At 41.3% G+C, this 26371-nt stretch overlaps 2 protein-coding genes across 2 annotated transcripts in view; one reads left to right on the forward strand and one right to left on the reverse strand.

The window, feature by feature from the left end:
* The first annotated feature begins 1418 nt into the window (after positions 1-1418).
* Positions 1419-5221, forward strand: MRAP2 (melanocortin 2 receptor accessory protein 2). The gene is made up of 3 exons (XM_033143348.1): positions 1419-1581; positions 3181-3280; positions 4480-5221. Exons 1-3 carry the CDS (start codon positions 1452-1454, stop codon positions 4841-4843), a joined length of 594 nt encoding a protein of 197 aa, XP_032999239.1. The 5' UTR covers positions 1419-1451; the 3' UTR covers positions 4844-5221.
* Positions 5222-8755: 3534 nt separating this feature from the next.
* CEP162 (centrosomal protein 162) overlaps positions 8756-26371 on the reverse strand; it is a 33239-nt gene continuing 15623 nt past the window's right edge. Inside the window, exons 14-29 of the mRNA XM_033143349.1 lie at positions 25798-26086; positions 24070-24328; positions 22034-22193; positions 20700-20898; positions 20172-20309; positions 19600-19712; positions 18408-18513; positions 17831-17957; positions 16488-16651; positions 15667-15771; positions 13968-14201; positions 12527-13185; positions 10701-10842; positions 10295-10393; positions 9462-9596; positions 8756-9140 (exon numbers count right to left, since the gene is read on the reverse strand). Coding sequence (XP_032999240.1) covers positions 8916-9140; positions 9462-9596; positions 10295-10393; positions 10701-10842; positions 12527-13185; positions 13968-14201; positions 15667-15771; positions 16488-16651; positions 17831-17957; positions 18408-18513; positions 19600-19712; positions 20172-20309; positions 20700-20898; positions 22034-22193; positions 24070-24328; positions 25798-26086 — 3154 coding nt within the window. The 3' untranslated portion in view covers positions 8756-8915. The remainder of the gene's footprint in view (positions 9141-9461; positions 9597-10294; positions 10394-10700; positions 10843-12526; positions 13186-13967; positions 14202-15666; positions 15772-16487; positions 16652-17830; positions 17958-18407; positions 18514-19599; positions 19713-20171; positions 20310-20699; positions 20899-22033; positions 22194-24069; positions 24329-25797; positions 26087-26371) is intronic.

A 26371-nucleotide genomic window follows, 5' to 3' on the forward strand; every position in this document is an offset into this window, starting at 1 on the left:
GGTTTCATCCCATGAAGTGCATTGACTGGGTATGCTAGCAATCCTACATTTTGTCTGCTTTGTGAAGTTGGCATGATAAATGTGGTAAATGCTAAAAATGGGTTTATGTTGACTAATGCTTTCACTGCAATGAATAAGTGTTTGTATGCACCCACTGAGCAGACAACTGGAAAACGACATCATGCCTCAGAGTTGTTTGATATGAGGTGATGATTAGACACTGAGAGCCAGTTGGACAGTGGCTGTACTTAAAAGTGAAAGGGCCCTGGCAAGAAACTGAATGTGGAGCACATGCTTTTGTCTAGAGTCTGAAGAATGGAAATAAATAAATGACTATCACATTTTCTTTTTTTTAAAAAATGCTAGTAGTTAGTTTTAGAATTAACAGATTACCTCCTGAGGCTGACTAGAGTGTGCACTTTTTTCAAAACTGTGCAGAATTTATTACGAACTGCCTATCACAATTAAGAGCCCAGCTATTTTTAAAACACTAAGCCTGCGGAGGGTTTTCAAAAATCCCTCTGTGACAGGTATGCTTGGATGGCGTGAGAATACCAAATAGCCTGTACGGTCTTAATATATGTGCACACATTTTTCAGAGTTCTCTTTCCTCTAAAGTGGAAATGGTTGTGAGGCTTCAACTATTACCGGTAATGTCCTTTAAACTACACTGAAGGCGCCTGATTGTGGCATTGTGCTACACATATAAGCATACATTTGTAAACTAGGCAAACGTAAAATGAGGGTTTGTAATAATTGCAAGCTGTCTCTGAATGGATGTCAGCACAGCATTATGTTCCTTTTATGTGTCTACAGCACCTCACTTTTAGCATAAAATCTATGAGCCCCAGAGAGTCAGTGTGGTGTAGAGGTTAGAGTTTTGGACTAGGGCCTGGGAGGGCAGAGTTCAAGTTCCCACTTAGCCATGAAGCTCACTGGGTGACCTTGTGTCTGTCACTGTCTCTCAGTGTCACCTCGGGTTACAGACGCTTCAGGTTACAGACTCCGCTAACCCAGAAATAGTACCTCTGGTTAAGAACTTTGCTTCAGGATGAGAACAGAAATCATGCTCCGGCCGTGCGGCGGCAGCGGGAGGCCCCATTAGCTAAAGTGGTACCTCAGGTTAAGAACAGTTTCAGTTAAGAATGGACCTCTGGAACGACTTAAGTTCTTAACCCGAGGCACCACTGTATGCCAGCTTGAGCTCCATGGAGGAAAGGCTATATATAACCTAACATCAGCCCTGGAATCACCATGTGTTCAGCTGCTTCACTGCTGATTTTAGCCATCCATCAACAGACGGCGGAGGGGGAATGTGAAGGTTGGCATTTGTAAGAGAAGAGAACTGCTATAGATTGGAATGAGGGGTCGTGGCTGGAAAGCTGAGAGTTTTGGGGTTTTTTCTGCTAAAGCTTGTTGTCTTTGCATTTCTGTATTGATGCAGGTTGGAGATGGCTGGACCCAGATTTATTTCCAACAGAACATCCCACCACTCTTTACTATCGAATTCTGATTATACTTGGGAATATGAATATTATGAATATGGGCCAGTTTCCTTTGAAGGCCTCAAGGCTCATAAATGTAAGTCTTAATCTGGAAGCTCTCTGTCTTGCTTGTTTCAATTACCAAAACTCTTCATTCTCAACTTGAATGTCAAGAAAATGCATTTTTTGGAATTGGGCATACATACCCACACTTAAGTCAATTTGATAGCACCATTGACATATCCCTTGTAATTTTCTTAAATATTCGTACCCGCAGTTTGAGAGCACGGGCTTTACAGATAGGGAAGGGGGCAACCCTGACTTCCGAGCAAGGATTTTTTTTTCTTTTATGAGGACCAGTCATTTCAGGATCACTCCATGCCTCAGGGGTGCACGGCGAGCTTCTTTTTAGATCGTCTCTGCTCATCCTATGTTTCATGGCCTTGGTAATAATCGCATAGCCTCAATTTGTTCCTGTGATCTGAGCTGCTCTTTGGAAGACACAGCCAAGACTGTTGTGATGAGCACTACATAGTCCTTTATGAAAGGAGGCTCATCTTTCCAAATGGAATTTGCCAGAGTTGTGTGCAGAACAGAGCATAATGAAGCTGCAGTCAGCCTTAATTATAAGCTGCTTTACTCTGCCATGCTGTAATCGTTCCTTTTATTGTTTGAAAATTATATAGCTAAGGAAAAAATAGCTTTTAGTATCTTACTTTTGTGTTCTTGCTGTCATTTGAGTTTGCCTTCTTTGCTGGTTTTAAATTCAATCCCCTGGAATATTGGGAAGGAAATGCTACAATGTGTGTGTTTGTGTGTATGCGCACAGACCATAACGGGTTGTTTCCCATGCTATACGTGTGCTAGAGGAATCTTTGCGAAGCAGCAGCGATGGAGAAAGCCAATTGGGCGCTTGGGGCGGCACGTGTGCCCTACGCCCAGGGGGATGCCCTGCGCCCATGGATGGGGCCAGCCACCTGTGGGGCAGAACACTCCATGGGGCCTCTGAGGAGTCTGCCTCTCTCCTTCCACTCAGCTGCTCTACAGCTGAGGGGAAGGCAGCGGGTGGACTGTTTGGGGCAGCACGGAGCCTGTGGGCACTCAAGCCACCACGTCACTTCCAGGAGAGATGTGTTGCTCGGGTGCACTGCAGGCCCTGCGGTGAGTGCCGCCTGGCATTTTGTCACCCCTCTCAGTGGTGACACCCGGGGCATCCCACCCCCACTGCACCCCCTTCCTCTGCCCCTGCAAAGCAGTAAAACAAAATTCTTTGCCTGATTTAACTGACAGCGTATATTAACAAGACAAGACTCTGGCCCCAATCCAGAGATCTTTACATGACTGGCAGTGCAAGTTCTAACATCACTGTTCACCTGTCAAAAGTTAGAGAGAAAGGTAGGGAGGGGCATTTAGGCACCCCAGGCTGCTCACAAAGTGATCCGCACTGTGAACAGCTGACACAGACAGTGGATTGTATGTGGATTGTACATACACCTGGGGCAGTAGTACGCACAAATACCGGTACATTTCTGTGCAGAGATGAACCTCACCAAATCAGGGCTTGACAAAATGTACACAAAGCATAATCAGCCAAGGATTGGGCAACAGCTGGTTCATTTTTCATTTTTGTATTAATGGAAATCTATTGCACCCACGTCAGCCGATTAATCTCCCTCCTCCTCTGCTTCTCTTACAGATTCGATTGTGATTGGGTTTTGGGTTGGCCTTGTTGTCTTCGTCATTTTTATGTTCTTTGTACTGACCTTGCTGACCAAGGCGGGAGCACCACACCAAGAGTAAGTACCACCAAACAGACGTCTAAGGCCCAGGACCCAGCAGCACCTCTGTTGCCATAGCTCTTTGGAATTTGCTCAGAAATAGAGTAGACCCAACACAGCTTATGTTTTAGCCACTGTACAATTCTATGTAACTTGTCCGTTCTGAAAAGATGGATGTCCCCTTGATCTTGTCAATGAAGGCATGCCAGTTACTTTAATGAAGAAAAGGAGACAAGATGATGGTTTACGGCAGGTAATCAGCCAAGGCTTGGGAGCTAGGAGAAAGATGGAAAGGGCAGAGCCCCATCAGCCTCCTTTCTCCTGCAACCCCAAACCAGGATGTCTGGAAATAAATCAGATAGCCTAATGAATATTCGAGATGAGGGGATAGAGAACTAGCCCTCTTGATGGAGCTGGACTCCAGTTCCCATCAGCCTCAGCTGGCATTGCCAATGGTTGGGAGTAATGGGAAGTGTAAACCATCGACATCTGAGAGCCACAGGTTCCCCATCCCAGTTCATAACTGTTGGGAATACAGAATGTCCAGCTGTAGGGTTTAGCTGGCTTGCAGGAGGCAGAGCCCATCTATTGCAAACCTTTTCTGGCAGATGGATTCCAACACAATTTTATCCATTCTCTGAGTGTAAGGGCGCTCCCCTGAAAATAAGTTTAGTGATTTTATTTAAATCTGGATGACTTAGGTTTTGTTTATAACTGGGTTTTTTTTTTAAATTAAAATTACAATTATGTGGAAAACATTCAAAATTCCTTGGGATATATTTTTTTTTTAACCGTTGAAAACACAAAATTAGAACTGCATGTCAAGCTTCTTCTTTTAAGAAGAATATCTGGAGAGGACAAGTATTTCCATTCAGTTGCTATGTTAAGTTTGTGTTTTCACAGGTGTTTGGCTTTACTGTTTATCAGAAATGTATGGTTTGTCGTGGGGCAGGGAGGACAGTCCTTGCAATGAACTCTACAGAATTTGCAGCACTTAGAGTTGGTTCAGATAGGCATGTAATCAGTTGTATATTGTAGGATAAGGGCAAGCCATTGACTCAAGAGATTCTGGAATGGGGAGGACATATTTTTTGCCATCCTGTCTCAGCCCCGTCTGTTTCCAGAGAGTTTTTTTGGCACCTGATCTTTCATACTGTGTTCCTAAACGAAATTGTGCTCAATTTCTCACGCACCGCTCCTCTGTCCTTGCTTCCTAGCACTGCAGACTCTTCTGAGAAAAGGCTCTGCATGAACAACTTTGTGGCAGACTTTGGAAGGCCTCTCGATTCTGATAGGATCATTTCTCAGCAGGCTGCTGAGGAATCCAGGCTGCTTTTTCACTGCTACATCAATGAATATGAGAACATGGACAGGGCAAAGCAATGCCAGAGAGTGCCAGTTATGGACAGTAACATCCATTTTCAGGAAGTAATTGAAAGCAACGAGAGACTGGAGGAGCAGCTGAATAGCCATGCAAAATTCAACATCCCCAACTTTGTGAACACTGACCAGAATTCTTCCCTGGGTGAAGACGACCTACTGATTTCAGAGCCGCCTATTATTTTAGAGAGCAAACACTGAGTCCAGCCTCCCACCAGATTACTGACTGAAGAATATTGAGCAAGGTATTTCTTACATTAAAACAGAACACATTTCTCCTTTACTTTCTATCCTATCTTTCATTGGTGAGTACAGGACTACAGTTGAATACTCTCTGGTAACCAGCATGGGATAGTTCTATGTAGTCTTTTTAAGTGTTTGATGAAGCCAGAGCTTTTTACACTGCTTATCGTTTTATTTCATTTTATTTCCAGAAGTACAGCAGAGCTGTTTAATAAGGAAGTTATCCATGCTGGAATATGATGGGATGTGAGAGTTGTTGGATTGTGTACATGTGAAGCCCCTGAGTGCGTTTGAAAGTCACAAAACTCTTAAGCCTTGCATTTAAGCAGGCTAAGAAATGGCGTTTCTGTGCGCTGCTCTGGTTCACCAGAAGCGGCTTAGTCATGCTGGCCACATGACCTGGAAGCTGTCTGCAGACAAACGCCGGCTCCCTTGGCCAGTAAAGCGAGATGAGCACCGCAAGCTCAGAGTTGTCTTTGACTAGACTTCATAAAGGGACCCCTGACCATTAACACAACCCTCAAAAAACTCAATTCAGAGGAAGTCAATTGTACCTAAGTGTTGAAATAAATGGGATTGCCACAATTTATCTAAGTCCTGTTGTGATCAATAGACTTTAGCACTAGGGGGTCAATGGCTTTACAGTGAGACATAGTTCTACATCATTCAGAAGTAGTTGGGCATTCTGTGGCGAAAGCCTTAGGCCATATCCTGTGTTGCAGGAATGAGTGTGCATACATCTATGCTGTATGTGTGCTTTATAATCCTCATAATGTGCAAGAACTATTCTTGTGTGTTCAATCATATGTATACTGCATATACTTACTGGGACCAATTGTCTAGCATGCTTCTTGCATATTTACAAAAAGCCCTGTAGGTATACATCATGCTCACTCCCTTATGTTCCCATAGTCGTGTTTTTCCTATAGAAAAATTCCTATAGAAAAGAGATGCTCTTAATTGGTGTCAGTGTGAATAGCATGTTTTGTTTTGCTTTTCTTCATGCTTGATCCAGGAGTGTAACTTCTTGATATATATTATTTCTCCAGTACTATTGCTTGAAATAAACTGGGTTGTTGATTTTTATATTAAAAATAAAGCCTGCCACCTTCTGTGAACTGCCATACTTTCATTGTGCCATGCAATATCTAGTCTTAAGTGAGCTTCTGAATTGCATTGCACATAGCACTAGGGAAACAAACTTACAAACAGAGACATGGATTGAAGCCAGTGTCAGTTTTCTGCTGCAGTAGTGCTTCCCCTTTTGCCTGTAGGCAGATGGATGGGCCACTGATGGGATCCTTGTTGACATCAACCAGTAGAAAGCCCCCAAATGGCCCCATTGCTGTTATTGGACCAAATATATATGCCTGCCCCACCTCTCTGGGATGTGGGGGAGGGGACTTTGGCTTGCTCATGAAGACTCTAAAGAAGATACCATATCTAGACATTATGAAAAAGGAATGTGCCTCCATCAGAAGGAAGATGGTGGCATCTAGATGACAGCATCATAAGGATTCTAACCATTACGAGTCCTCACTGTTGACACCAAATGCCCCGACCACTTTGCAAATACCATCATCGGCATACAGCGTGCCTGGGAAATGTTTCCAGCCGTGGCAATGTAAGTCCCTTTCTGCTTTATATTTTCTTTGTTTTACAAGGGTTCTCTGATGGTGGGATGGAATCTTGTTGACTTTTCCTGTGGTTTTTAGTTTGTTTGCTACTGCCTTTTCTGAGGATTTATATAACATATTATGTTAATTTGCTTTGCTGGAACAATTATCTCCTTATTGTTCCTATTGTTTGGTATAAATAATTTGAAATTCAAATTTGCCCATTTTTGTTTTGAACATCCTTCGCTCAATGAACAGCTTTCTACATCTCAAAACCTTGCTTCTAGTGTTAAGTCTGAATGAGTCCAAGGAGGACCTGAAGCTTAACCTGAAGCACCACTTTAGCTAATGGGGCCTCCCGCTGCCAGAGCACGATTTCTGTTCTTATCCTGAAGCTAAGTTATTAACCTGAAGCGTTATTTCTGGGTTAGCAGAGTATGTAACCTGAAGCATATGTAACCCGAGGTACCACAGTATATCTGCTAGTAAAGGAGTTGTATTAGGGAGTAGTAGTTGCATAAGGGAACAGGTGGCGCTGTGGTCCAAACCACTGAGCCTCTTGGGCTTGCCAATCGGAAGGTCAGTGGTTCAAATCCCCACAATGAGGTGAGCTCCCGTTGTCCTGTCCCAGCTCCTGCCAACCTAGCAGTTTGAAAGCATGCCAGTGCAAATAGATAAATAGGGACCGCTGTGGCAGGAAGGTAAATGGCGTTTCTGTGCAGTCTGGTTTCCTTCACGGTGTTCCGTTGTGCCAGATGTGGTTTACATGCTGGCCACATGACCCGGAAAGCTGTCTGTGGACAAACGCCAGCTCCCTTGGCCTGAAAGTGAGATGAGTGCCACAACCCCATAGTTGCCTTTGACTGGACTTAACCATTCAGGGGTACTTTATCTTTTAACCTTTGTAATTAAAAGAACAAGAAGCTGGATCACAACACCATGTCTGTAATGGCAGGTTTATAGCCAGAAATGATGATTTTGTATATTACTTTGCTAGGTGTTATTTCTTTCTTTAATAAAAATGGAAGGTGGGTGAACGGGTATCTAGTCTGTGTAGGGACACACTGGTTTGTTTGTTTTTTAAAGATGGACCTCATCTGGAGGTTAAAGTAGTTGCGCCTTTGTGAGCTTGCTCTGCTCTGCCCCCTTCCCCCACTTTCTATGACCTCATTTAATCTCTAGGGAAGGTGGAGATCATGTGAAGTAATGTGGCACTATGTTGATATCACAAAGGCCTTTTTAAACGATGCATACTATTTGATCCCTTGCAATGTTAGGGCTCCACCAATCTATGGATAGCGAAAAGCTTAGGCATCTCTATATTGTAGCATTTTGGTATCAATACTAGAGTGGGTAGTATTTCCATGGCCAACTAGAGTGGCACATCATTTATGGGAAATGATACTGTTAGTGTTCTCACTTTGGGGAATCTCAAAGCAGAGTAGATACAAATCAGCCCCCTTGACATGGGATCAGAGGCAACAGCCTCTAGGGCAGATGGTGCGACTTTCACACTGACTTGAGGCCCAGTGCTTTTCATGTAGCTGACTAATTTTTAGCTGGCTTTGATGTCTGAAAGTGGCCTTAATGGCCAATGGTCCTGTTTTTGCTCAAGATCGCTAGCACCAATTTCACAGCATCACTTATCTATAATGAAATCTTTCCATGCTAGGATATCTAAACTAGCACTTTTTCAGCATTAACTGACATGCAAAAGGATGAGAATGGATGCCATTTGCAAATGTTCATTCTGTCCCTTCCAAGGAATTAAAAAGCTGTTAACCTGATAATGGTTTAACAGTTGCCTCTAATACCTAAAAACCACCTTTTTGCCTTTATTGTGTTACCTGCTTTTTTTTAAAACAGAGATCTATAATTATATATACACCTTACCTTTTAAGAGCCTTTATTCATACCTTTTCAAGAGAGAGAAATCCATACTTTAAAGCTTTGCTGAAGTAGTTGCTTCCAGAGTGGAAAGAAGCTCCTTTATTTATACAGGTTTAGGAGGAGGAATGAAAATAGAAGTTTGCTGACACCCTTGCACCCCCAAGGAGAAAGACCTGATGAAAGTTGACATCGTACTCTGCTTATGGATATTGCTGCTTGGTCACCAATTGCTTTTGGTCTGGTCTTATAATCCAAGCAGTAGGAACAGGAGCATAGTTTACTTTGGTAGACAAATCTTCTAACGCATTCAATAAAGTGCGGAGATTCTTTTTTGTGAAGGGGGGAAAAAGTTCAGCACTTCAAATTTGCAAGTAGTATTATTTAATATACAGAATAAAAATAAGTCAGCAAGGATCAGGATAAATGTATACAAGAGAAACCTGGGCACAACTATGAAGTTAAAAACTAATCACCTTTTGTGGCAAGGCTTTCATCTTTTCTCTCTATTGAAGCTGTTTCACTGATTAAATGAGGAGCTTTCTAGTCTTCCAGTCATTTTCCAGCATGCTTGGGCCACCTGGTGGAATGATAACACCCTGTTTCTGCAGCTGCCGTAGAACGTCCAAAATTGAATCCAGTTCAATGCGAAATTTCTCAAGCTCTTGATTTTTCAACAGTGCCAGCTTCCGCCATTTCTCAGTCTCCTGGATTTGTTCAACTTCCGCAATATGCTGTGTTTGCTGTATTACCTGGGTGGTAAACAATTTCACTGATGAAAGATGGCAGCATAATTTCTAAGCCCGACTGTTTCATTATCAGAGCATTTAGAAAACCTTTCATTTATACTTGTTTTAAAAATTCTTTGGAAGGGGCTCTACAAATCAACACATCTAAATACTGACTAAATCAGATTGTAGGTCTATCATATTTTTTAGATGTGGCTTGAGACTCCATAATGTAAGTACTTGTTACATTAAGCATTTTGAAGGGCATTTGCACTCAAACATTTGAAACTTTAAACATTTGAAACATTGACTTTTTTAAAGAGAAGAATTCCCTGTTTTATTTACCTGCTGAAGTTCTTGTTCTCTTTGTTCATATCTGGCCTCCAAGTGTTTGATCTTCCTTTCTAGACACACAAATCGTTTCATCTCTGGGGTCTGGCTCTCTCTAGCCTCTCCAAGTTCTTCTAACAGTTTTGCCATCTAAAATTTGAGAACATGAAATTACCTGTTTTGTTTTCCTGTGTATGCTCAACCGCATTGACAGCAACAGATGCTCCTACACCCACTCAAAACATTTCTGGGGATAGGAGTTTCCCCAAAAGGAATTCAGTAAGCACACCATCCCCATTGATTCGGTATGGGATGCAACACACTGGAATCTAATAAGTGCACTTGTTTATATAAGAAATATTAGGGATATTTTAATAAAGAGGATAGAAGTCATATGGATTGCATTAGCTTAGCGGCAAGGCTAGAATCCCAAGTACACTTGCTAGAGAGAGCTCCTGCAGCCAATGGAAAGCTGCAGAAGCCCTGTCAGACGTTCGGCTTCCAAAAGAACGCTCGAAAACCAGAACAGCCGCTTCCGGGTTTTGATTGTTTGAAAACTAGGCTGTTTTAAAACCAAGGTACGACTGTATATGTGTATGTGTGCACATTCAGTCACATCTAAAAATTAGCTTTAATTTTTGATTTTATATCTCAGTCTGCAGTACAATACTGCATCTGTTTCCCATTTAAAATGCAATGGAAAAATATGGCTTAAAGTCTCAATGAACAAAGCACCAAAGCCAATACATAAATTACAGAAAGGGGGAAGAGGGGCAGAGTCTGGGCACCACGTTGTTCCTGCTCATACTGTCGTTTTAAAGAATCAAATTTCTAATACTCTGAATTACCTCTTTTTGAAGAATTTCCTCTCGCTTTTGTGAAACTGCAAGTGCTTCTTGATCTCTTTGTAACTCACGAACTTGTTGCTGAAGATGTTTAATAAAGACCTATGGAAAGATTCTCAATTATTAGAAATTTTCAATGGAAGTATCTCTTGAATCCTATTACAAGCAGGTAAGTGGAGCTTTGGTTTAACAACTTGAACTTGAACTTTTGTTGACTAAAGCTGTATTAAGATCACTTGAATTTACCTCTGACTATGCACGTAAGAACACAAAAAGACACTGTAATGAAGGAGAATTGTGAACTTCACCTTAAATGATTTCAGAGGCAAGATTACAGTACGAAACATTGAGAAACAGGAAATGCTGTCAGTTTTTTGAAGCAGTGAGACAGAGGACTGGTCTTCCTTACCTCCTGTGCTGAAATTTTGCTATTTAACTCGGCTGCTTTGGAAGTTGAATGCTCCATAGCATACTGACAAAGAATCTTCTCCAGCTCCTTTTGATGTGATGCTTTAAGTGCTGTAGTGTATTCTTCCAAATTTTCCTTTGCCCTGTAAATGTTGCAAAATAAAATAAAATAGTATGTAGAAGTTTGTTGGAAACGTCAGAAAATAACATGTGTTGTTTCTCGTGAAAACGCTGTGTTATTTTAGATTGGTATGTGCATTTATGCCTGTGATGTTCCTGTAACAGTATCCTTTTCTGCCTAGAATACTTCCTGTACCATATTTCTTAGCTCATGTACAAAAGGAGGACAAGGGATAAGAATGCTAAAGAAATGTTGGGTTTGCCCCCAAATGAACCTGGAATTAACCTTAAGTCTGCATGCCCTTTAAAAACACAAATATTTGGCATGTGGTCTTCCCAGTTGGATAGGTACTGTGACACAGGAAAGGGGCTTTGAAGCCTTTGTCCCCCAACCATGGTCCCAAATGGAAATGCCATTCCCACCACCCAGTGCTAACCATGGGAGAAAATGGTGCCAACGGAAGAATTTATCCAATTGCAAATAGCAGGCGTCAGGGGAAATAGAATCAGGTTTGCCAGGGATATCCGACAGAAGTCGATCGCAGGCTCATTTTCATTTGTAGGGGGGGAGGAGCATTCGCCCCCGCCACCTCCCTCTTTCCTTTATCAGTACATGATTTAAAGAACAGAAGACATTCCGGTGGCGTGATTTATGTCGCAGCCCCCCCCCCCCCAAAGTGGCAGATCAATTTTGAGTTGCCTCCCTAAAAAAAACCTCAACAACTTTGACCTGCACCCCTAAAAAACTGGGTAGATCACTGCCACTTTTTTATTCTTTGAGTAGATCACAGTCTCTTGGGAGCTGGATGTCCCTGAGGTATGCAGTCAGGGAAAGGAGTTTAAAGCTCCTCTTGTCATGGCCCCAATCCAACTCAGAGCCTCCTGCGCCTACTACATTTTGAAAATACAAGCACAAGGTTAAAGATATGAAGAAGGTCATGCCTAGCTTGGCCTTAGTCACTGATGGGGACAGCTGCCTTAGAACCAAACTGCACATTTATATTCAAAACATGATCACATTAAATGTATGGTGTGTGTTTGTGTGTGGGGATTTTTCTAGAAAATAGCTATGCGGGGGCTTGATTTTTAAAGCTCCTCCCTGTACACTGTAGTATCAGTGAAATTATTTGGGGTGACATTTACATGTCTAGATTTACAGCTGGGCTGAGCTCACATGAAGATGGAATACATAAATAAAAATGTACATGTCACAAAGATGTTAACAACCACAGTCTTAAAGCACATTCTCCTGCTGCTCCAAGCTACCACTGCCCAAATGGAATGGCAGCCTTTTGCAGCTGCATTACAATTAAAAAAAGGAAGTCACTGTTACCCAGCATGATAAGGTTTCCATTGTTCAGTGAGCAAGGTCATGCATAACTCATTGACTCTTCCCATGTCAGAAGCACAATACACTACAAAAAAATCTCTCATGTTGGCTTAATTTACACAATTTACAGAAATGGCAGGGTATGGTTTATCTGTGCCCAGAGTTGGTGGTGGGGGTTATTAGAACAGTGTACCTACAAGCAGGAGTAGGAAACCTGGAGTCATGCAGATGCTGGTGGATTCCAACTCCATCAGCCCCAGCCCCATTAATGGCTATAGAAGACGTGAGTTGTAGTCAAAAACATCTGGATGCTGCCAGGTTCCCCACTCCTGTCCCAAGCCAGGATTTTAAAAACTGCTCAGTGATGAATGAATTACCTTCTTACAAGACTTTCAGAATTTACCACGGCTGCTTGAGCTTTTATCCTTTCCTGGCTTAATTCTAGAGTCAACTTTTCTACATCATCCTTCAGACGGCTGTTTTCTTGCAGAACTTCTGAAATGTGACAATCAGCAAACGCGTTGGGCTGATATATTTTCTCATCAAGAGTGCCGGGGAAGAACTCTTCATTTCTGGGGTTCAGTTGACTAGGTTTGACAATATCCTTTTTCAGGATTCCTGAAGGCTTTTCTTTAGCATCTGCTTTGCCAGATGAGAGCATAATCCTCCTCTCTTTCTGAAGCCTTTCTACAGTTTTTGTGAGGTCTTGTATCTCTCTGTTTTTGGCAATCATTTCTTGATTTAGTCTTACCAGCTTTGCTTTAGAGTGAGCCTGCTCCACCTGGTATTCTAGCGACTGGAGGTCAGCATCATCTTTTGCTTTCTTCTGCAGCTCTAGCTGACCTAACTGGTTTCTGAGAGAGTTTATTTCAGCCTGAAGGTTTTGCACTGTGATCTGGTGGGCTTCATTTATACTACAAAGTTCTCTTTCATGAGCTGCAAGGGTGACGGCCTTGTCCGGAAGCTTCTGCGGCTCATTCAGCAGCTTAAATTCCAGCAGCTGCTCAAGCTCCCCAATTCTCTTCTCGTACTGAATCTGCAAAGACAAGACCCCATGAAGTGACACTTCCTAGGTAAAACTGATTTGCATCATACATACAGCCAGGACAGCCCAGTTGGTTAGAGCATGGTGTTGATAATGCCAAGGTTGCAGGTTCGATCTCCCTATGGGGGTATGTATATTCCTGCATTGCAGGGGTTTGGACCAGATAATCTGAAGGGTCTTTTCCAGCTCTACAATTCTATGATTTATCGCAATGAGCTATATTCAGACTAACTGTGAATGCGGCTCTGCTCGTGAGATGCTTCCATGGGTGCAAAGGGAAGAGGCAGGTTTTGTGACTCCCTCACCCTTAAGCGCCCTGTGCAGCTTAAGGAAAGGATAAAAGGGCTCAGATAAAGGAGACCCTAATCCAGCAAATTCTGCATATGTAAGCAGATAGGCACCTAGACCCACATCCCCACTGGTATGCTCATCTGAGCCTAAGTGAACTTGCTGTAGGCATCTTTTGTTATGAATATGCATCTGAATCCGCACAGAAGCAAGCAGGCTTATTGTCCATGAATATGCCTGCATTGGAGCATGTCTATAATATTAAAGGTGTTGAAATTTCTGGTGCTAGAATACGAAGAGTTTTAAAAGAATATATAAAAGGTAACTATGATCTAATTCCCACTCCTTGGTTTTTTACTGTAGGACTCAGTCAACACTTGGGAGTGCCTAGGAGCAGCTCAAGCTTCTCATCAGGAAAAACAAAAAACTATGCAACCACACCAAAACAATACTGCTGCTTAAAAGCACAGTGGAGTCTAAATCACCTTTATCTTTTGAAACTGCTGCTCCATGGCACGGAGACTTTTCTTCGCTTCATCATCTTTACCCTCAAGTTCAGCTTCCAGCTTCTTAACTCTTCTCTCAAGAAAATCCACTGTATTCATTTTTGCTGATGGATTGCCTTCCCCTTCAGAAGCAGTGGCCGTGGCAGCGGCATATATCAAAGCTGGCAAAGAATTTGGGTGCCTTCGTTTCAGTATCCCTTCCATTTCTTTAACCTTTCAAAAATTAGCACAACAACTATTAGTTACTGTGTTTTAACTAAGCTGAAAAGAATCACATGAGCTGCATTTTCCCAATGACAGAGAATATACTGCCAGTAATTAAGATCATGGATGCAATCCTGTGTACACACTTTGCACTGCAAATGTTTTAGAAACAGAATTTTAAATTTTGAAGCACTATCATTTATGAGACATGGCTGAGATCCAAAAGAAAGTCACACAGCAAGTTGTGCCTAAGAGCTTGGGTACACACAGAGGTTTTTACAACTTTTTTTTAAAACTGAACAGACCCAGCGCCTAATAATAATAATAATAATAATAATTTATTTATACCCCGCCCATCTGGCTGGGTTTCCCCAGCCACTCATAATTCTCCTCCCTTGCAAAAATGGTTTGCTATGCTAGGAAGATGAACACTGGTGTCGACTGAGAACAGAGAAGGGACCATAGCTCACTCAAGAGAAATTTGCATGCAGATGATAACAGCACCAATCCTGGGCATCACCACTTAAAATAAATTAGGTAGCAGGTGATGAAAAAGACCCTTGGCAGAGACCCTGGAGAATCACTGCCTGTTACTGTATATGATCCTAGGATGATAACACCCAAAGTTCCCTTGAGGATCTGGAACTAGTTGTATGATTCTTTCCCATATGCCATAAACATATACATACAGGAAATGAGAATATAAGGAAGTAATAGCTTTAAAAGGCATCACCAAATTACATGAATCAACTATTAAAACCACAAAATTATCTCTGACATCAATATCTATAGACCATATAATTAAAAAAATCTTTATTTTTTTCATAAACACCTGTAGCAAAAAGTTCATTACATATTATTTATCCCATAGCTGAAGTCTGGATTGCAGTTTCTTCTCTGATACTCGATGCTCCTCACCTACCTGGAATTTGGTTCCCTACCTTTGGATACAATGCTATTTGAAACATTGCAATATATAGTTGATATATGGGAAGCAGTGTTTCGTTGTGCTGACGATTTGCCACCATTCTCTCCTAAAGCATAAATGGGGAAAGCGGTAGCCCTCCAGATGTTGCTGGGACAACAGCTCCATTCTTGACCACTAATCATGCTGGCCAAGGCCAAGCAAAGGCAGCCAGAGTCCACAAACATCTGAAAGGCCACAGTGTCCCCATCTCTGTCCTACAACACTCCCATTTACCTAATTTTATCAGCCGAATCAACCCTGGTGATCAGTGGGGTGACAGATGTTGCACCCAGCTCACCCCTTTCCCAGTTGTGCACCATTAGAACTGGTACAATCTTAATTATTAAGATCAGCCCTACAAGTGCCTAAACACGTCTCCAATGCTACCATACATCTCAAAACTGGATTCATAAGAATAGAGGCCAGAGTATGGCTCGCCACACTAAATTACCAGCCGAGACTATCCTTCTTCCCTTAACTGTTAAGAGGAATGGTTGTACTACGTGCCTGCCGCTCAAGGTCTTGAATTCGTTTGGCATCTGCCGCCCTGTCCTTCAGCCGTTTCTTTTGTTGTGCAGACTGATTCCCAGCTTCACTTCTAAGCTGATCCACCTACACAGTACACAGAAAGGCACACAGATGAGTGATGTAAGCAATCCATTCATTTTATCATTAGCACGACCTCTTCTTTAAAACCATTAAAGACTTGCATGTGTACGAACAAGAACTATAAACACAGAAATTGGTAACCACGGTGCATAGGAAATGATCCCCTCAATCTTATTTACAAAACTTGTAATTTAAGCAGCAGGGGAAATCAGTACCAGCATGGTAAATGAATGGGTCATTTTATCCCAGTTTAGTTAGTGCCAAACGACATGCGCAGAATGTTCTAACCACATATGCTGGAGTGGAAACTGAATTACAGCCTAGACACTGACAAACCCTGACCTACCATGACACTAAAGAAAGGGAGACCATAGGCTGAGATGGGGAAGCTTGCTTGGCAGCCTGTGACTGAAAGTCATGCCTTTGGGAACTTTATGACATAAATCTATAATCATAAATGTGCAAGCAGAACTGCTTGAGCCCCTGACAGCTGGAAACCTGAAGGACATTAGATGGGATTCAGCCCAAGTGTCTGGCCAAAAGGGAATTGCAGCAACAATTCCCAAAGTAAAATTCCCGAAGTTCAGGCTGCATGGTACCCTACCTAGCCTTTTCTCTTATCTCTGTGAAAAAGTAAGATTTTGCTGGCGGGTCTCAGGCGGCCTTTGCCTTGCTACCGCCTCAAACGGTACTGGAGAGAAGTCTGACCCTGCAATCACCTCGTGCTGCAGTTTATCAATTTCTTCTTTAGCTCCTCGAAGGCGAGCTGCATCTCTATCCAAGAGTTCCTGATTTTCTGCATACCACTGGAGTCTTTTCTGCAAGCGACCAATTTCGTCTTTGTACGATTCTTCTACAATCTTCATCTCATATGATTTTTCAGCTAGGAAGAAAATGTTCCAATTAAAAATGTGTGACAAGGCATATCCGACTCAAGACTAAGCTTATTTTGGGCATTGGGGAAAAAATAGAGGCAAATTAATTTTAGTAATACAGTGGTGCCTTGCAAGACGAAAATAATTTGTTCTGTGTCTTTGTATAGCGAATTTTTCGTCTTGCGAAGCACCAAGGCAGAATAGCTGTTTTCGCGAAAAAAAATTCCCCCCCGTCTTGCGAGGCAAGCCCATTGACTTTTTCGTCTTGCGGGGCAGCCTTCCGCTAGCGAATGCCTTTGGTCTAGCGAGTTTTTCGTCTAGCGGGGCACCACTGTAGTAATAAATCTTTAATACGGTCAAAGACCAGCAAGACATAATTAATTTTAAATATCTTAAGGCTTTCTACAAAAGCTGTAACATATTTAGATTTCCTCTTTGTGGTAAAAAAAAGCTATAAATCATTGTTTTAAAGTCTGATGATTTGTGGCGGTGGTGGAGACCTTTTTGCAGAGCTGCTATTCCTTCCTTTCCATTCTAATAATACACATAGGAAGACCAGACTACTACTGATATGCAAAGAACAAGTGGCTTGGAATCAACATCCCCCCCTCCCAAGTTGCCATCAAAAGGAATTTAGGAAAATTTCTTCCACTGCTCCCAGTTCTTGATGCACACTTTCTCTCTCGGAACTGCTCTTGTTGCCTGTCCCCAATTCATATGTGAGCAGTGTCCTTTGCATGCAAAGAGTCCTAGGTTCAATCTCTAGCATCTCCAGAAAGGAGCAAGATCAGGTGGCGGAGAAGATCTGACACTTTGCAAAAGGACCTTGTATTAGGCAGCTTCCTATGCTTTTATGATGATAAATTGTTTCATTTGTGTGATTTTCATCACACAGGCCCACTCCCTGGTAGACAACTCACAGAAACAAGCATTGTGCAGTACCCACCTGCTCACGTGTTTCTGGAGGGGCAGGTAGAAGATGGAGGGCAACTGCCAATATACATATAATCCACCTACTGCCCCCACCCATCTCCTTTGATTGCCTATCTCTTCCCTGGTGTGTTAATGCAAGACACCTTATCGCAAAAGCTTAATACACAGTATTAATGGAAACAAAGATTTTATATTCAGTGAAGTAAAAGATCTTATTAAACTGAGGATTAACCTGTTCAAAAGCAGTGCTTTACCTGAAGTGGAAGTGATCTGGGCTCTTGCTAAATCTCGTTCCTTCTTCACTTGCACCAAATCTACTTCAAGGGCTTGCTTGTCTTGCTTTAGACGCTTTCTCTCTTCAAGCAAATTGTTTTCTATAGTCTTCACCCCAACCCCAGGAAAACAAAAGACAGATACAGAAAACATGCCAAGAGGATACCACCTCTTCTAACCATTGAACTGAACTGATCATCATCACAGATGCCTGGATAAAGTGAGAGATTTCCAGGCATAGATCTGCTGTACTGGGGCCACAGCATGGGGGAAAAGAGCCTCACCTGCACAGCAGAGGGGAGCAGACTTGTTATTTCCCCTTGTCCCAGCAGAGTCAATGTAATGCAAATTATAGTGTCTTGTTTAGAGGTCTCCATGCAGCTTGGCCACATCAATTTATCTTAAATGTCCAATTTGTTTCATTATTTCAAATAATAATAATAATAATAATAATAATAATAATAATAATAATAATAGCAACTTGTTGGCAAAATGTATAATGTTTTAAGTGGTGACTATTTTAGCAAACTAGTCAAAAGAAAAAGCATAAGTACTTGCCTTGGCAGCCCGAAGTTCTAAAATCAGGTCAGTGAAACTCTGATTCCCAGCTGATTCATCATTCTGCACTCCACATGATAAAAGGTTATTTTTATCCTGTTGCTCTCTAGTTTCATTTTGGGGGAAAAGAGAGAATTATTAATTTTAAACAGTTCATGGTTTGTTGAAGTAGTTCTATCTAAACACAATTCCTGCAATTAAATCAGAATAATTTTTAAAATATCCAGTCCTTGTTAAATCATGCTGGCCTGATTCACATGTCACATCACGGTATAGTTTGGTGCTGATTGTTGGAAGACTGTTTTACTCTCTCTGGTGAGAAATACTGGTGAATGTTTATTTTCCCTAGTACTGTCAGAGTGAATCTAGTGGGAGTCAGCACCCATAGGTAAGAAGTAGGAGTGGGTGAATGTTAAAGTACCCCAGGTGAGCTTTGGGATAGGCCGCCTGAGACTTTCTCTTTCCCTCTCTCTTGCGATTTATTGTGTCTTCTGCCTCCCCTTCCCCCTTCCTTCCCTGCTGCATGGGTATTCTCTCTTTATGTGATGGTGGGATGGACACTGTATTGTTGACTGCTATGATGCATTGGGGGCTGATGTGAATGGTTGGTAAACTGCATGCAGCGTGTGTTTCAGGGAGTTGCCCAAAGGGGATCATGCAACTTGGTGACAGAAGGAAATAATAGGCACAGCTAGTGGTGGAAATGGAACAAAAGATGCTCACATCTGATGCCTATATCTGCCTCCAAACAGCCCCAGAATACTGCTGGATGCTCTTCCACTGTGCCCAATAGCTTGGTGGTGCTATTGCTAAATGCCAGGTCTGTACAGAATAAGACCATGCTCATTCATGATCTAATAATGAAAAGAAGACACCCAAACTCTTTGCTAGCTTTGATACATAGCTGCTGCTACATTCAAATGGTACATAATTTTTTTTAAATAAATAAGTAAGATGGTATTTGTGATCCTAAGCATGATTAAGCTGACTTCAATGGAAGAATTAAGTTTAACTCCCTTCCACACAAAAAATGGGACATGCACTTCAATCCTATGTATGCTTACTTGGAAAAGAGACCTATAGTGTTCATTGGGGCTTAATCAGAAGTATGTGGGCAGCTTCCTCTTTACATTCGCATTAATACCTGCTTGAAGTCATCTACATTTTTTATTAGATCTTCAAATAAACTCACCGTAAAGACACCAACTCAGCCATCAAGCGCTGGTTCTCTTTAAACATGTTTTCTTCATTTTTCTTGTTATTTAGCTGCAGCTCTTTCACTTGCTTATATAATCTTTCATTTTCCTTCATTAAAATATCAAGGATTAATTCACTTAATTATTATGTATTCATGTGAAAGACACTTCTTAGAAATTACTCTTTACAAAGTAGCCTTTTCTTTCATTTCTTTACAGAGTAGCCTTTTCTTTCATTTCCATATAAATAAGTACCTCATTGAACTAATCAATTCACAATGTTCCTTGCTTATGAGTGGACTACCATTTTCATGCATGTCCCAGCAATTGTCCAGCTGCTCTACCTTCATTATCAGTCTTCTATCTACCAATTTCAGATACCAATGTCTTTTCATACCTAGGTGTGAAGGCCATTGCCTTTGACCTTCAAGAATCTGGTCAATTCACAACCTCCTTTTATTTTTATACAATGCACCATAGTTCTCAACCTGGATACAGCTTTAAAAACTGACTATGTAAATAATCTGTAAGTTTTACCCAGTGAAGCCACAGTATTAAGTATCTCTACCTGTTGATACCCTTGAAGGAGAGTCTCCTGATTCTGGACTTCTTTTTGGATTTCTTTCAGCATTTCTCCACCATCAGGAATTCTTTCCAAAGCATTTGACCACTTAGTTCCTTTGTTCGGGTCTTCTCTATTATTTAGCTGAGAAAACATGAACTATGAATAAAGTATACCTTATAAAATCGCTAGGAAGAAAAAGTCCTTATTAACAGATTCCTGTACATTTAACAGACTGTTCTCTTTAGTGATCATATTTGTATCCTATGCCTGTCTCCTTGCAATATGGGGTGGGGAGCAGCTTGCTTGGCTACCAGCTGAATTAGCCTTCTCCTAAAAGCAAAAGGTCACTTCCTGCAAGGTGTTTTAGCTAGCTATGAGAGACAACATTTTATCCACGGCTTGCCATGATTCCCAATTTGATTTTATCAGAACTAAAACGAAAGATACAGTAAATGCTGTTTTTAGTGAACTGTATTAAAAGGGTTTTTTTAAAAAAATTGAACAGGGAAAGGATATAACTAGGTACAGTACCTGTGTTTGAAGAATGTAGTTTTCTTGGTTTAGCTGAAAAAGGTCTTTATCTTGTTGCATTTTCATTTCTAGGATCTTAGTCTCCATTTCCTTCTCCTTTTGCAAAGATGCAGCTTTTAGATTCTGAATCAAATCATGGGCTGCGGCCAATTTTTCCTCTGCTTCCTGAACTCTTTTTAGTAAATAAAGCTCCCTCCCACTATTTTGGGATGGAGAATATGAGGCAACCTGCTGTGGGGAAAAAGTATACTATTCTGACAGCTCATCACAGAACCAAGATTTATGGATCATTTTCTTTTAGTTCTGTAGTACAAATTGCAAGTTTCAAAATTTTCAAAGACTGAATTTTATGAGAACCATTTAGTATTTTAAATTGAGAGAGGAAAACAACAACAACGCCAAGTAAGTTTTCCATGTAACAAGATGTCAGCTTCAGGATCAGCTCGTTTCAAGTGTGAGGTAGAAAAACTTCATGCATTAAAAATGCAGTCGGTTGTTTGGGAGCACCCTGTGCTGTAGCATAGATATGGATGTGATTAAATTAACAGATGGAGAACCACTGGATATGAAGTGAAATAAATATTATTTACTATGGTTTGGGTTCAATTCAGTCTTTTCACAAATGGAAAAGGGAAAGGGCTCCTTGTGCTTACATAAGAGGCTATGATTCAGTGAATGAGCAGGGGTAGAAGTTGCCTCTTCCTACAGTCTCATTTATGGACCTCTGCATCCAACCCTATGCAATTTTAAATGACAGCTGTCCTGCCTTCAGTGGACACTTACTCTATTGAATTCAAAGAGAAGGCAACACACATTTGTAACCCAAACAGGATCTCTAATGCTGCACGCACTTTTTGTGCAATGATTTGGAGTTACATTATAAGTGCGGTGTAAATCAGGCCACAGATAGAACAGATAAGAGTGCATCAAATTACATGTGTATTCTCTTCTCACATTTGTAAGGGTAGACAACCTGGGTGATACTGAAGAAGAAGAAGAGTTTGGATTTGATATCCCGCTTTTCACTACCCGAAGGAGTCTCAAAGCGGCTCACATTCTCCTTTCCCTTCCTCCCCCACAACAAACACTGTGAGGTGAGTGGGGCTGAGAGACTTCAAAGAAGTGTGACTAGCCCAAGGTCACCCAGCAGCTGCATGTGGAGGAGTGGAGACACACGAACCCGGTTCACCAGATTACGAGTATACCACTCTTAACCACTACACCACACTGGGACATTCCAGGACAGCAGGGATTCCTAGGATTCTACAAAAAGTTTATATCTGCTGCAGTATTGTTATTCCCTTGCAAGCCCCCTTAAAAAAAAATCAATTTACGAGCAATGACTTACATTGTGCATCTGTAGGCAAGAGTCACTTTCTTTAGTTGGCAGTTGAAGACTGTTTGCAGATGACTGTGCAGGTGTAGCACAGTAATTTCTCTTTGTAGAAACTGGATTGTTTGCTGCCTGTATTGTCATAGTTCCAGAAAATGTTTCTTTGATGAGAAAAAAAAATAGTGGGCCCTAGCTATTTATATGGAGACATAATATTTCTTTGAACAGATCATGCAATGTACAAGAGGAAAAGCTAATATTATTGGGCGAAATTCCATGATGCCTGTCCAGTAGTAGAATAGACTTCTGCTTCCATAAAATAACTTCCCCTTCCTTTCTTCCTCTCTGCTGTGTTGGGGGAACTTCCAGAGGAAGTGCAGGGCACTCATGTGACATTAAATGTTGCCCACTGCCGCTGTCTTCCTACTTTAAAATTACAGAACAACCAAATACTGCTGCCATAATTCCAAACCACTTTCCACAGTTCACTATTCTTCATTATACAGGTGAAACTCGAAAAATTAGAATATCGTGGAAAGGTTCATTTCTTTCAGTAATTCAACTTAAAAGGTGAAACTAATATATGAGATAGACTCATGACATGCAAAGCAAGATACGGCAAGCCTTTATTTGTTATAATTGTGATGATTATGGCGTACAGCTGATGAGAACCCCAAATTAACAATTTCAACTTCGGGGTTTTCATTAGCTGTACGCCATAATCATCACAATTATAACAAACAAAGGCTTGACATATCTCGCTTTGCATGTCACGAGTCTATCTCATATATTAAACTCCAGTAGCTAATGAAAACAATTGCTTACATAATGGACTTTCCCACGATATTCTAATTTTTCGAGTTTCACCTGTATATCCCATTACCCACTATTTAAAATGACATATAATCATCTCTTACAATTCTCAAGGGGGGGGGGGGAAGAAATCCACTTTAAACAAGGATCAATCCTGTAGGGAACATGCATGTTAAAACAAGGCACTTGTGCCTGGGAAGTCATTTTACAACTTCACCCCTCACCTTATTTCTGTGCTTTTATATTGTAAACATATCACCATCTAAAATATTTCCTTCCTGCTTTAACAACCTTACCTACTGAAAGGTATCCTGTTCTAAACAAATCCCTCTGCTACTTTTTATATCTAGAATTCTTTCCCAGGACACTGACATGGTGGGTATAACATCAAATCCTTCTCTAAAATACATCCTTTGCACAAATTCTTTCACTTAATGTTGTGCAGCCAAATCCTATACAGATTGACCGCATGCTAAGTATGCAAAGGAATGCATTTACAACTTGTTATCCCAGCCTCAGCCTCCCTTCACTTTGTCAACTCCTCCTCCGCCTCATCTAGATTTGGACTGTAAACAAATTAGGAGAAAGTTCTATATTTTTCAGAGTATCTTAAACACAGCACCATGTTCACCAAACCTAAGGACACTAACAAATAAGTCCTCAATTTTTTGTTCTGAATTCTGACTTGCTTCCTTGAATCATCAAACTCGATAATCTATCCCATCTTCAAAAAGCAGTTTAGAGAAGATGCACAGGAGCTCTTTGTAATGAGAAGTTGAGGGAAAAGCAAGCACAGGGTGATCTTTTCCCTTTGGGACTCCTTCATGCCCAACTGTTTATCTGCTGCCCTACAAATAGTCTCAGGCCACAGTGGCTTTGCCTCTGGAACTCGAGGTCAAAGATACTCTGCAGTCTCAAACAGTTTGCTGAATATATTTGGACATACTGGAAGCGCACTTAACTCACTACATCTTGCTTTAAAGAAGTTGAAATGCTTTGCACAAATCACGTTGCTATGTTGAGCACTGGTAAATCTACCAACAAAAACATTTAGGTCAAAACCTATGTTTGAATGTATCTAAACGTTCCATGTTTTTAAACAGTATTATTATCTTGCAAGAAGCAGTATGCAGTAACATTTAATCTTGAGGAATCCTACACTTGACATTTTCCCTACATTAAACCAAACACATCTGCATTAAAGACACACTAAAAATCCATTACCTTTTTGTCTTGGAGGAGATTTTGTTTTTAAAACTGGCTTTTTGATGCTTTCCTTTAATGTCTTCTTCTCATTAATTGTGGAAAAGTGCTTTAATGGAGAACTGGATCTTCCATATCCAGAACTCCTAACAGAGCTATGGGGTCCACTTAGAGATTTCTTTCTATGTACAGCAGCTGTATTTTTGGTATTTCTGAATGTTACTTGTTTGTTCATCACCGAATTTAGACCTTCTTTAGTCCAAGTGTTGGACAGACGAGACTGGAGACAACATTAAATATTATTAAATCAACCAGCTTGGTTTTGAATGTAAAATAAAGTCAAGTGTTTACAATGAGGTTAACACAAGAAGTCTTATACAGGGTGCCCACCTGTTAATCATCAGGCACGAGGTGACAGAACTTCAAAGGAAAGAATCTGCTTGAATTCAAGCCAGAATGCAAAGGAAGAATTGGGAGCACACTTCTTCCTGTTAGCTACAGTTGGAACTTTCCTTGGTCATCAGGCCAGGCAAAGTAGGGCATGGTGTGCCCAAAACAACCTGGTGAGCAAACCTCTGAGGCCTAGCAGGTCTAATGAGACTCAAGGGAATAGAGGTTCCACACCAATGATATATACCAGATTACATTTCAATGTGTTGTGCTATTCAGCTCATGTGTAAAATTTCCTATTAGCTCCCAAAATCTGGAAAATAAGAATAACCAGGAAACAAATTTGGGTGCCCATGGGGAGGTACCAGCTTCTGTGGCAGGGTGGAGCAGCCTTCCTGGCACTGCCATCACTGCAGCTTACCTGGATGGGGCTGGGGTCAGAGCTCTGTTGGCCAATCCAGCATTACTGCTGGTATACCTAAGCAGCCCTGACCTTCCATTGCCCTCTCTATCCAGGTAAAGTGCAGCAACACTGCTGTCAGAAGAGTGGCTCTGCCTCACCGCTACTGAGAGAGGTGAAGGCTGCATGCTTAAAACCATTTGCCTGGAAGTAAGTCCCACTGAAATTTATCTAGCTTACCCGAGTAAACATGGGTAAGAGTGGGATGGAAAGAAGTCTGATTTAACAGGAATTGTTCACAAATGCTGATAATATTTTAAAGGTCTACTAAGACTTCTTCGGTACTCGGCTGCCTAGCCCTCAACTGCTTAAGACACAGAAGTCAAGGCACCTTCTGTCTTCAAAGCTGCATAATCAGAGGTGGTTAGCCAAGAGCATCAAGACAGGTGAGTCAGGAAGAGGTCTAGGTGGAAACTGCAACAGTAAAATGGTTAGAGGGAAACAATGGGGGGGGGGAAATACCAGGGATTCAACAACAGAGATCTTTATTGGCTGAGCCCAGTGTCTTGGACTTCTTTCTAGGGCGGCTAATTTAGGCAAAGGCTTATCTAGACTGGTCTTTGGCCTGGGAGTTTATTTGTGTTTCTGCTGCCTATTGTTGGTTTCAGTTGGCTGCAGCTTTTATCTGATTTTGTTTATTTTATCTGTTTCTGATAATCACTATGTTTATCACCATCCTTTTATTGCAACTATATTATTGTTGTGCTTGGTGAAGGAAAGTGAGATAAAAATATTAAGGAAGAAATAATCAATCAATTAATCCTTGTAGCACCCAAGGGCCTAACTAGTGAATATTATGTACAATCTGCTTATTAAACAAACAAACAAATATGATATTATGTGCATAGCTGATCTTTATACTTGCATAAATCTCTTTAAGACATTGAGATGCTGTTTACCTGGTTAGTCGTTTTGTCTTGATGCAATACTGAAGAACTTGGGAGATTATTTTGCCTCAACACATCATGTTTAAGTTTATCAACCCGTTTGTCCTTGCCAGTCCTTTGATGAGGAATCAGTTCACTATCTTCCTTTGCAACAGCTTGAACAAAAGCATCCTCTTGTCCACTATGCTGCTCCAATGAATAGCCAATGTTTTGCTTTTCCTGAGCAGTATCATTCTGCTGCTCTTTCAGCATTAAATGGCTCATTAATTCATCAGTGCTGTTGTGTGTTGCTTTCACAGGACTACAGAAAAAGAGTGAAGAAAGCACAATCCAAAGATTATATGCATTAGGTTTTAGTGTACACATTATTGTTACGTGACTGTTAATGGGATACATTAAGACATATGGCCTGATCTGCAGGACGGGCTTTAAGCAGTCATGGAAGAAACCGTGGGTGTTGCAGGAGCTAAAAAGCAGCACCTTATATGAGGATGAGTGGAAAAGCCACAGCTTGATATTCCCAGTTTTCTTTAACAGCATTTGCAGATAGGGCTGGGAATGTCCCTGCCTGAAACCCTTGACAGAC

Source organism: Lacerta agilis, chromosome 3, assembly GCF_009819535.1.
Source record: "Lacerta agilis isolate rLacAgi1 chromosome 3, rLacAgi1.pri, whole genome shotgun sequence".
In the NCBI taxonomy this organism is placed as follows: domain Eukaryota; kingdom Metazoa; phylum Chordata; class Lepidosauria; order Squamata; family Lacertidae; genus Lacerta; species Lacerta agilis.